Genomic DNA, 12,393 nt, shown 5'->3' on the forward strand with positions numbered 1-12,393 from the left:
TGGGTAGGTGGTCAACTGGCATGCGCATGCCATATACACAGCAGACCCCAGTTTGAGTTCCGGCTGGTGGACCTTCCTGCATGTCTCACCCTCTCTCTCTCCTGTAATTTCCTGTCTCTCTACTGTCAAGTACAGGCGTATACGCCAGAAAAAATCTTTAAAAAAAAAAATAACCTAGAAGAGTCTTTATGTGAAACGGTGTATCAAAGGGAAACTTCAATCGGCTGGGTGACTGTGAAACATTTAAGGCTGGAAAGCACTGAGAAAACGTTCTAGGGCTCACAGTTTTTTAAAGTCTTTAAATAATAGTCAGGTGCTCACATAAACATTGAAATAGGTTTTTCTTGCTGTAATCATTCCTCCTTATTATCTGAAGCTAATATGACGTGTCAGTGTCCATGTAAGTCTACAATGTAGATCACTTTCAACATTACAGTTGTTTTAATGTCAAAGTTCCTCAATTTATTACTCTACCACCACTGTTAGTAGCTCAACAAGAAAACAGAGGGAAATCGATGCCAAAGGTATTATATCTCATTTACATCCTTTAAGATGATCTAATCACTTTTCTTTAAAAAAAAAAAATTGAATTAACTTGATAAATTAGTATTTTCTAACAGGAAGTCACTGACTGTCATTTCAGTAACATCACATCAACATAAAATCATAACCAGGAACATTTCCAGCACTGTGTGGAGTCTTTGCCGTATCTGTCTGTGTCTGTGTGCAGCTGAATGTTATTCAAAGCTGTGTTTAGTTCTTTAAGTGCTGCAGAGAGATTTGTGCACACGTTTTCTGATGATGAGAATAATAATTAAACCAACATCAGATTTCCAGCCCAGAGGAGAGCATTTACGAGAAATGGTGTGACAAAAGGAAATCTCAGTTGCTGACTGGGGAGTGGTTGAAGTACAATATAAAACTGCGTCATCGGCATAAAGGTGCATAAAGGTTTAAAACTGGAAAGCACTGAGAAAACGTCCAAGTGTTCATAGTTTTTCACAGTCTCACAGTCTGTCTTAAAACAATAGTCAGGTGCCCAAATGAACATTGAAATAGTTTTTTCTTGCTGTAATCATTCCTCATGGTTATTTGAAGCTAATATGTAGCGTCAGCGTCCATATAAGTTAACCATGTAGATATCTTTCCATATATATAGTTCAAAGTCCCTCTTTTAATTACTACACTGCCGCTGCAGCTCAACAAGGAAACACAAATCATGTCATGATTGCGACATGATCATATGACATTTACTTTAACAGGTCAACAGGATTTTACTTAGAGTGTTAGACACAGTCTCTCTTTACTAGCTAAAACACAACAGGTCAAACTATCTCAATAATGATGTCAAATATTACAGTAGCATAATATTTATATATTACAATAGTACAATAATTCTACAAAAAATACAATAAAACTAACGTGTCACATATTTTGATAAATCAGTCTTGTAGATAAGTGAAATTATGACCTATTCAAAGCTGTGTTTAGTTCTTTAAGTGCTGCAGAGAGATTTTTGCACAATTTTGTCACGATTTTGTTTTTTCAGCTTTATACTCTGTGGGCCAGTCCATTATAACTTACTTAACTCATTTATAATATTAATATTAACAATGATAATAATGTGTGATTATAAATTAAAATGTCAAATTTAAAACTGGCTCATTGTAAATTAATGCATCAGTTTGTGTTTTGCTAATGGACGTGAAAACAAAACATCATGAGGAAGTTCATTACATTAGCTGACATCAGGTTTCCAGCGCAGACGAGAGCATTTATGAGGAACTGTGTGACAAAGGGAAACCTCAAACGTTTGGAGGATTGTGAAATGTATTCAGCTGGAGAGCACTGTCTGAATGTTCAAGGGTTCACAGTTTTTTGTGTATGTTAATGGAATCGACAAATTATTAGGAACACCATTCAGTGTAATGCATCCTAATACACCACCATGACTATGGTTTCTAATTACAAATATGTCAGCAATTTAAAAGGTTTCCATCAAATTCGATAGGGAATACATACGGGTAATTTTTGACCCTATTGTGCATTTATAGGGGAGTGAATACGTTTTTATTTTAATTTTTATTTTAAGTAGTATAAAATAACATTCAAATAAATATTTGTGATATTGCAAAACATCTTAGTTGAGGAATTTATTACATTTGAGTAATAAAATGCAGAACATGCAAAGATATTAAACAAAGCAGTTTGCTCATGTCACTTTGCTCATGTTGGGTTAAAATGAAACTGATATTAAATGCTCAGAGTTATTAAGAAACTACATGACTATTTGACTTGTCAGCACAAACCCACATCTTCCCACACTGGGAGGATAAATTTCCTGAGAAACAGACGACACGTTTTGTCTTCAGACTAAACTCATCACTTGGACTCACAACAACTAAAACAGGACAACTAAAAGAGAGAATACAGCAATAATTTAATACTGGAGTACGAACGCTTCCAGCTGATAATTGAAGACAAATTTAAGGAAAAGTACAGAACAAAGTAAATGTGACTTCAAGAGACATTTCAACAAGGGGAAGTCAGTCACACTGGATTTTCTTTTTTGAGTGTTTTGCCTGGTGTGTTTTCAGCTTTTTCTCAGAGTGAAAATGTCTTCTAAAATGGACGACGCTCTCTTCTGCTCTGTCTGTCATGACATCTTTAAGGATCCTGTAGTTCTGACATGCAGCCACGGATTCTGTAAAGACTGCCTGAAGAACTGGTGGAGAGAGAAACAAACACAGAAGTGTCCTCTTTGTAATAGGAGATCATCAAGGAGAAATCCGCCTCGCAATTTGACATTAAAGAACCTGTGTGAGGCTTTGCCACTGCAGAGAGATCAGAGATCTTCAGCAGGATCTGATCCTCTCTGCAGTCTACACTCTGAGAAACTCAAACTCTTCTCTCTGGACCATCAACAGCCAGTTTGTCTCGTCTGCAGAGATTCAAAAACACACAAAACCCGTAATTTCAGCGCCATCAATGAAGCTGCACAGGATCACGAAGAAGAGCTCCAGAAATCCCTGAAGCCCTTACAGGAGAAACTGAATCTCTCAAATGAAGTTAAAGGAAAATGTGATCAAATCGCAGAATACATTAAGGTCCAGGCCAAAGACACGGAGAGGCAGATTAAGGAGCAGTTTAAGAAGCTTCACCAGTTTCTACAAGAGGAAGAGGAGGCCAGGATCTCTGCTCTGAGGGAGGAAGAGGAGCAGAAAAGTCAGATGATGAAGGAAAAGATTGAGGGTCTGAGCAGAGAGATAGCAGCTCTTTCAATCAAAGTCACTGAACAGGAACTGAGAGCTCAAGACGTCTCATTCCTGCTGAACTACAAAACTGTGGTGAAAAGAGTCCAGCAGCGCCCCCTGCTGGATGATCCAGAGCTGGTCTCAGGAGCTCTGATAGATGTGGCCAAACATCTGGGCAACCTGACCTTCAACATCTGGAACAAGATGAAGGAGATGGTCTCCTACACTCCTTTGATTCTGGATCCAAAAACTGCTCATCTAAAGCTCATCCTGTCTGAAGATCTGACCAGTGTGAGATGTGGAGAGAGACAGAAGCTTCCTAAAAACCCAGAAAGGGTTGAATATCACTGCGTCCTGGGCTCTGAGGGCTTTAACTCAGGGACTCACAGCTGGGACATTGAGGTTGGAGACAGTACAGAATGGGCGGTGGGTGTTTTAACTGATTCTGGAGATCAGATTTGGGTGGTTACTTTCTCTGCTGGTGAATACAAAGCTGGATATGGACATGATAAAGTAGCTGTTCTCCAAGTGAAGAAGAAGCTGCAGAGGTTCAGGGTTCAGCTGGACTACGATGGAGGAAAACTGTCATTCTCTGATCCTGATGCTGAAGAAGACATACACACGTTCACAGAGACTTTCACTGAGAAGTTGTTTCCACTCATTGGTAGTAAAGATGCACTGCCAATTAGGATTTTACCACAGATGTTGTAGGATGATGATGATGCTTACAACAACAATGATGATTAGGCAGTGTAAATCAGCAGCTATCAGTTTCTTACACAAATGTGTAAATATAATTACTCTTTTATTTTTCTCTTTATGAATGAATGAAACAAAATTAATGAAACAGGCTGATAACAGAAATATCTACATGTTTAAAAAGTACCATCAGTTTAAATCTGCTCTGTCAGTCATGTTGTCACAGTGAGAGTTTCTTTACTCAGGTACAGATTTCATTTATGGGTTTACGGTTTATGTGATATTAGTGATTTAGGAAATCATTGTCACCAACTGTTTGATAACTTTAATCCATTGATTGTAATTTCAGCAGCTTTGCCTCCATATCTGTTGACTGAGAGATTCTACTGAGCATGTGCAAAAACCTGACTGACTGCATTTAATGTTTGGGTGAAATGTCAGAATAATTACAACACTGATTTAAACTCGAGTCTCACATGTACAAAATTTATTTCATGAACTTGTTTCTATTCAATCGGATTGATCTTTGTAATGAGAGCCTTTCCTGAATTTACTGTTTGTGTTTTCCTTGTTTTTATTTCCTTTAAATTTTCTCTTGTTTTATCTTATACTGAAGTAGTTTATCAGTTTTTAAAAATGAGTGTATGAATTGTCTGTTTTACCTTTGTTGCCCTCGTGAAGCACTGTATAACATGGATCTTTAAATACAATCTATAAATAAAGATTATTACTGTCATTATTACTGGAGCGTCTCTCACTTTGAAGTTATTTTTGACCAAGCTGTCATTGATCAGGTTTGATATCAGATCCTCTTTCATGTGTTGTATTGACTACATAAAGTACTGTATGTAAAGGAAACAGGATCCAAATAAAATACAGTAAATACAGAAAAACACAATCGCTCTATTAATGAACTGCCTTAAAGCAGGAAATAGGGAAAGTTGGAAGTGATGGTTTTGCTGGACATTAGACTATGACTGCACCATTTTGCACCATTTTCGCTTTTCCATTCACTGTAAGAGTTACAGAAAAATATAAAAATCATATTTTACAAACATCTCAGGCAAAATGTTTTGATTAAATGTATAAAATGTTAAGCTATACAAAAGGGACACACGTTTATTTCTTCCATCCAAAAATTACATGTATGGATGACAACCTTATTTCTAGTCCTCAGTTTGAAGTAAATATATCAAAAAACACCACTGATACATTTAATTCATATCATGATAATTGTTACAGCATATCATGTTTAATGCAAAAGCTATTATATCTCATTTACACCCTTAAATATGATCTAATCTCAACAAAACACATTTTTAGTTATTATTTTACTTGAATGAAGTTGATAAATTAGTATTTTCTAACAGGAAGTCACTGACTGTCATTTCAGTAACATCACATCAACATAAAATCATAACCAGGGACATTTCCAGCACTGTGTGGAGTCTTTACTGTATCTGTCTGTGTGCAGCTGAATGTTATTCAAAGCTATGTTTGGTTCTTTAAGTGCTGCAGAGAGATTTGTGTACACGTTTTCTGATGATGATAATAATAATAACATACACTATATTGTTGTACATTGTAAAATATCCTGCATTCATTAACCTGTTCATCACTAGAGCCCCTGCCAACGGGGCAAGACAGTCCCAGGTTAAAGGTTAAACAGGCAAAACGTTTTTGGCTGATGGATGTGAACAGAAAACCAAATAAGGAAGCTCATTAAATGAAACTCACATCTGGTTTATTTCAGCACAGAGGAGGGCATTTACAAGAAATGGTGTGACAAAAAGGAAACCCTCACTCATCCGGGGGATTGTGAAACTTATTTAATACTGGCAAAAGGACAGGTTCTCATTTTTCCAGGTCCATCTTAAAGCAGCAGTCAAGTGTCCACATTTTTTCTTGCTGTAATATTCTTCCTGTTCACACTGACCATTAGAGGATGGTTTGTATGAACAGGAGTTTCATACTGTTGTTGCAGAACAGTTGGTGTCACATCCTAACAACAAACATCTACTCCATCCAATACATTTTGGATTTAGGCAAATTGACTCTACCAAGACTGAATCTTGCCACTTCTTGGAAGTAATCAAGTCTAAATTAGATAAAGAAGGGGTTGTAGGAGTAGTCTTACTTGACATGCATAAAGCATTTGATATAGTGAGTTATTCAATACTTCTATTAAAGTTGTCCAAATTTAAACTTTCATCTAGTAAACTGAACTAAGGTCTTGTTTATCTGATCGTTCACATTGTATTCATATAAATAATTAATTGTCATCAATTCAATTTTGCACAATGGCTGTGCCACAAGGCTCAATTCTTGTACCACTGTTCAGTTTATACATCAATGATCTCCGAAGTCTCTGTGAGGATGTGGGTATACAGATGTATGCTGATGACACAGTTGTCTACACAGATGGGAGAGATGCTGAACAAGTGGCCACTAAACTGTCATTAATACTTATAAATACTATAAATAAATACTTAATACTATAAAGTTGCAAAGTGGTTGAGTGAAAATAGTAATACAGTATAACACCATTAAGTTTAGACATATTCAAAAATCCAACTCCAAATACAGTCTCTTAAGTTTTGAAAATCTCATTCTGTTATCAGTTGTTTGATTGGTATTCATAATGCTGCTCCTCCACCACTGAAGAGCTTTTTTCAGCTCCACTCTGATCAAACGAGCATAACCTCTTGATCTGCTCTAAAATCAGACTTACACATCCCACTCTGTCAGACTACCTTTGCACAATCTGACCTTTCATTTACAACCATCATATATTGGAATATGCTTCCAGCCGAGCTTAAAAGTTGCATGCCCTTTAAGTCTTTTGCCCACGGTGCAAAATAATGGATATTGAGTAACAAGTCAGGTCAACATTCATTTTACAGTGATTCAGATGATAAAATGTAATGAATTTTACTGGATGAATGTGCTGGTATTTATATGTTGCTGTGTGTTTTTATATGTGTCTGTATAATTGCTAGTGTGATAGAGCCTATGTAATGATGTTGCATGTTTATTACATGGTATTAATTCTGTGTGTGTCTGTCCAGGGACTGCAGATAAGAATGAGTTATTAGCTAAATCATGGAAATCGAGGAAACACAAGGAGGGAATTTGATTCTAAAAGATTAAATCTGGAAAGATTGTGAGCAGCCATGTCAGCACTGTAAATAAGAAACAAACCCCAACAGGCTACAGTCTTATCAAGTGGACCCCCAGTGATGTTTATAGAATATAAACCCAGTAGGGCTCTGAGATCTACTGACTCAGGTCAGATAGTAGAGCCCAGAGTTCAAACTAAACATGGTGAAGCAGCTTTTAGCTGTTATGCTGCACACAACTGGAACAAACTACCAGCAGAACTGAAATCAGCCCCAACTGTGAATATTTTTAAATCCACGTTAAAAACATTTCTCTTCTCCTGTGCTTATGATTAAAATTGTAATCTTTCATTTGCACTCTATGTCCTTTTAATGATTTTAAAGCAAATCATTATTTTATGCTGCAACCTTATATTTAATGCTCTATTCTAGTATTTTATTTCTCTCTCTTTCTATTTTTCTGTACTTTGTTTTTATTATTAGCGGGGCATGGTATTACATTGAGTAATACCATGCAAAACATGCAACAATATTAAACAAATCATTCACTTGGGACACTTTAGATCTGTGTTGTACATCAGATGATTAAAATTCATAAATTAAAAACTTATTCACTCTCTCAGCATTACTAAGAAATGACATGACTGAGGTCAGCCTTTTTTTGTCTTGTCAGACAGGAAACCGGTACCGGTAACTTCCTCTTACGCTGGGAGAATAAATACCCTGAGACGCAGACGATACATTTTACCTTCAGATTAAACTCATCACTTGAACTCACAACAACTAAAAACAGGAAAATGACAAGACAAAATACAGAAATATTGGAGTACAAATGATTCCAGCTGCTGCTGATTGAATGGACATTTAAGGAAAATCAGAACAAAGTAAATGTCACTTTAAGAGACATTTTCTACAAGAGGAAGTCAATCGCACTGGAGTTTCTTGTTTGATTGTTTTAGCTGATGTGTTTTCTGCTTTACTCTGAAAATGTCTTTTCAATCAAAGGAGGATCTATCCTGTTCTCTGTGCCATGACATCTTTAAGGATCCTGTTATCCTGACATGTGGCCACAGCTTCTGCAGAGGCTGTCTGAAGAAGTGGTGGAGAGAGACACAAAAACAGGTGTGTCCACTTTGTGAGAGGAGATCATCAAGGAGAGAGCCGCCTCAAAACCTGGCATTAAAGAACCTGTGTGACGCTTTTTTACTGAGGAGAGATCAGAGATCCTCAGCAGTGCCTGAGCCTGTCTGCAGTCTGCACTCTGCGAAACTGAAACTCTTCTGTCTGGAGCATCAGCAGCCAGAGTGTGTCGTCTGCAGAGATTCAAAACCACATAAAACCCACAGATTCCAACCCATCCATGAAGCTGCACAGGATCACAAAGAGACGCTCCAGAAATTCCTGAAGCTCTTACAGGATAAACTGAGAGTATTTGAAGGAGTTAAAGAAAACTGTGATCAAACAGCAAAACACAATGAAATCCAGGCCAAAGACACAGAGAGGCAGATTAAGGAGCAGTTTAAGAAGCTTCACCAGTTTCTACAAGAGGAAGAGGAGGCCAGGATCTCTGCTCTGCTGAAGGAAGATAAGCAGAAAAGCAAATTTATGAAGGAGAAGATTGAGGGTCTGAGCAGAGACATAGCAGCTCTTTCAGACACAATCAGAGTCACACAGGAGGAGTTGAGAGCAAAAGATGTCTCTTTCATGCAGAACTACAAGGCTGCAATGGAAAGAGTCCAGCAGCACCCCCTGCTGGATAATCCAGAGCTGGTCTCAGGAGCTCTGATAGACGTGGCCAAACATCTGGGCAACCTGACCTACAATATCTGGGACAAGATGAAGGAGATGGTCTCCTACACTCCTGTGATTCTGGATCCAAACACTGCTCATCCAGAACTCACCCTGTCTGAAGATCTGACCAGTGTGAGACATGGAGAGAAACAAGAGCTTCCTGACAATCCAGAAAGGTTTGAATATCACTGTGTCCTGGGCTCTGAGGGCTTTAACTCAGGGACTCACAGCTGGGATGTGGAAGTTGGAGACAGTACAGACTGGGCTTTAGGTGTTTGGAGCAAGTCTGGAGTTTGGGTGGTTGCTTTCTCTGCTGGTGAATACAAAGCATTCTCTAGACCCGATAAAGAAGCCGTTCTCTACGTGGTGAAACTCCGGAGGATCAGAGTTCATCTGGACTATGATGGAGGGAAACTGTCATTCTCTGATACTGATACTAACACACACATACACACCTTCAAACACTCCTTCACTGACAAGCTCTTTCCATGTATTGGTAGTGAGGATGAACTGCCAATTAAGATTTTGCCATGGATGTAGGATGATAATGATGATGATGACAACAGCAATAATATCAACAACAATGAAGGTGAAGACTTTACAATATGTACCATCAGTTTAATTCTGCTCTGTCAGTCATGTTGTCACAGTGGGAATTTCTTTATTTATAAAGGTACAGATGTTATTTTTGGTTTAGAGTTTATGTAATATTAGTGATTTTGGAAATTAGTTTTTTTCTGCTGCTGCTGTTATTGTAATGAACTCAAAATACTTTTAATTTTATAATCCAATGACTGTAATTTTATGGTCCTTCCCTATCAGACTGCTGTGTAAGAGAAAACATTTAGTTTTCATCATCTTGTTATTGTGGAGTTAATTTTCTAACAAAGTTTCTATTTTTAGTTTGAAGCAGATTTGAATGATCTCAGTTATGTCCTCATTTAACTTTTCAAGAAGTTGTTGCTCATCCCCTGGAGTTTATGTCTGCATCATCATTTGTCTCAGCGGAGATATACAGTCATGTGTCATCTGTGTAACTATGGAAACATACATTGTGCTCTATGATGATATCACCAAGTTGCAGCATGTACAGTGAGAATAACATGGACCAAGACAAACCCAAACCCCAAAGGAGACACTTGATCTCCCTTCGATGCATGCTAGAAACCAGTTTGACACAAGACAGAAAAAACAACACACTTTTCAGAACAATTGATTAGGATATGATAAGATGATAGGATGAGATAATGCTGCACTTACAGTAGGTCTACGAGGTTATGAATTGTGTTTATGTTAACATTGTAATCTGCTTTGACTATTTACAACTCTTGAATAACTTAATCTGTACAGCTTTAGTTTTTTTTATAGTACGTGTGATGTTAAATTACTAAAATATAATATATTTTAATGAATAATACATTTGTAAAAAAGATTTGTACAAGTTGCTTTCATTGGAAATGCAAAATAAATGTTAAACATCAGCAGTTTATGTTTGATAGATTGAAATGATTCTGAGTAATGAGGCTTTCCTGCAGTTCAGTTGTGTAAATAAAATCATTAATGTTCCCATCAGATTATATATATGTGTGTCCTCTGTATCTTATTTATGTTGTCAGATCTTGTTTTTCACTGGTGCTGCATCATTATGATGTCACCACGATGTCATTACCTGATTGGTTGGTGCACAGCTGAGTCGTTTTAAAGGAGCACACACACACACACGCAATATGTTCCTCTCTGTCCGACCCTGAAAGTGATTTATCATTCTGTCTGAGGTAAGCGGCTAAAAATAGCACAATGACCCGATCCTGTGTGTGTGTGTGTGTGTGTGTGTGAGATCTCACAGATGAGTTTTTATCAGATCAGTCCCAACAGATGGTGAGCGGGACGTCACCAGCAGTTTCTGAGATTCATCTCAGACTGGGGACCTGCGAGTCCAGCTTGTGATAAAAGAGGAAGGTTGCTGGTTCAAATTATACAATGAGAAAATATAGAAAAGCACCAGTCATATCCTTTAATCTCTTTACTGTTCTAACCCATGGAATGTTATCAGAGATTAAGGAAACATGCTATATTGAAATACTGGCATGTCCAACTATAATACTACAGCCAGTATGTTCTCTTTTGAAATGTCCAACCTGGTGCAGAATAGTTATGTTTTCAACCTGACTCTATTTTAGCTTATATTTTTTTACACAATACATGCCAGCACCACATAATGCAGTGTTAAGAGGTCATGGTCATTACATATATTTCTGTTAGCTCAGGTTGACGCCCATTTGACATCTCAGGTTGCCACATTGGTAAACAAACACAGCTTGCTGCAGACATGAAAGCAAGCAAACAAACTGGATCAACTGAGAAAGATTCAACCTGACCTAAAAACCTGTGTGAGCTTTGAGTCTGAGGAGGAGGGGACAGGGGTGAACAACTCTCTTCAATATTTTAAATTTGGACTGCAGTACCCATTTTAAAAACGCTTGTTGTCAGTGTTACATATTTCTCCTTTATCAAACAAATTAAACAAGGTAGACTGGCTTTTTTTGGACTATCATTAACCATATGACCAACCGCAGACAGTTTGTGTTAACACATACAGACCATCAGAAAACACTCTTTGTACATTTCAGAGATTTTAAACCTAGAAAATTTGTCCGACGATTCTGATATGATGCAGAAAAGGAGAAAATATATTGTTGTAAAAGTTTTGCGGCTGTGGCTCAGGATGTAGAGCGGTCGTCCTCCAATTGGAAGATTGGGGGTTCGATTCCCGGCTCCTCCAGTCTACATGTCGATGTGTCCTTGGGCAAGACACTTAACCCCTAATTGCTCCCGTTGCTGTGCCAACGGTGTATGAATGCGAGTGAATGGGTAGTTTCCTCCTGATGTGCAGGTTGGCACCCTGCGTGGTAGCTGCCTGCCATCAGTGTATGAATGTGTGTGAATGAGGTGAATGAGTTGTAGTGTAAAGCGCTTTGAGTGGTCGAAAAGACTAGAAAGGCGCTATATAAGTACAGTCCATTTACCATTTACCATTTTGTGTATTGATAATTTTGTTGTTGTGATATTGATCATAGCAGCAGGTGTGCAGCTTTTCCAGACAGGCTCAGAGTCAATAAGGCTCCTGCACAGACTTCCTACACATTACAATATCCTTTAACAGCGTTCACTTTCTGTATGAATATGCAGATGGAAACTAAGGTCAACATTTATCACTGTACACTCAAATTTTATGACATTTTCCGTTCCTTCAATGGTGTGTTTCACGTCAGTCCCTCCATAAAACACTCACAGTGAACAAGCAAATACCGGGCCTGAGAGTCATTGTGACTCCACATCACACAGCGGCGGCAACTGACGGAATAGGTGAGTCACATTAAAGGTTAACTGATAATATGAAGATCAAACACTGTGTGCTCAACCTGCCTGTTATCTAAAACCAACTACGATAACAGAGGGATGATGGCGAGAACAGAGCGTCTGTCTGCTGCTCGTTCAGGAGTTCACCTTCTCCCTCAATTTAAATTAAA

The 12,393-nt window shown here is 37.9% G+C and overlaps 1 protein-coding gene across 1 annotated transcript; it reads left to right on the plus strand.

Moving 5' to 3' along the window:
- The first annotated feature begins 8,059 nt into the window (after window positions 1–8,059).
- On the plus strand, window positions 8,060–9,403 carry LOC133976292 (nuclear factor 7, ovary-like). The gene is made up of 2 exons (XM_062414465.1): window positions 8,060–8,500; window positions 8,621–9,403. Exons 1-2 carry the CDS (start codon window positions 8,060–8,062, stop codon window positions 9,401–9,403), a joined length of 1,224 nt encoding a protein of 407 aa, XP_062270449.1.
- The last annotated feature ends 2,990 nt before the right edge of the window (window positions 9,404–12,393 follow it).

The sequence above is a fragment of the Scomber scombrus genome, chromosome 3 (genome assembly GCF_963691925.1).
Source record: "Scomber scombrus chromosome 3, fScoSco1.1, whole genome shotgun sequence".
NCBI classification, from domain to species: domain Eukaryota; kingdom Metazoa; phylum Chordata; class Actinopteri; order Scombriformes; family Scombridae; genus Scomber; species Scomber scombrus.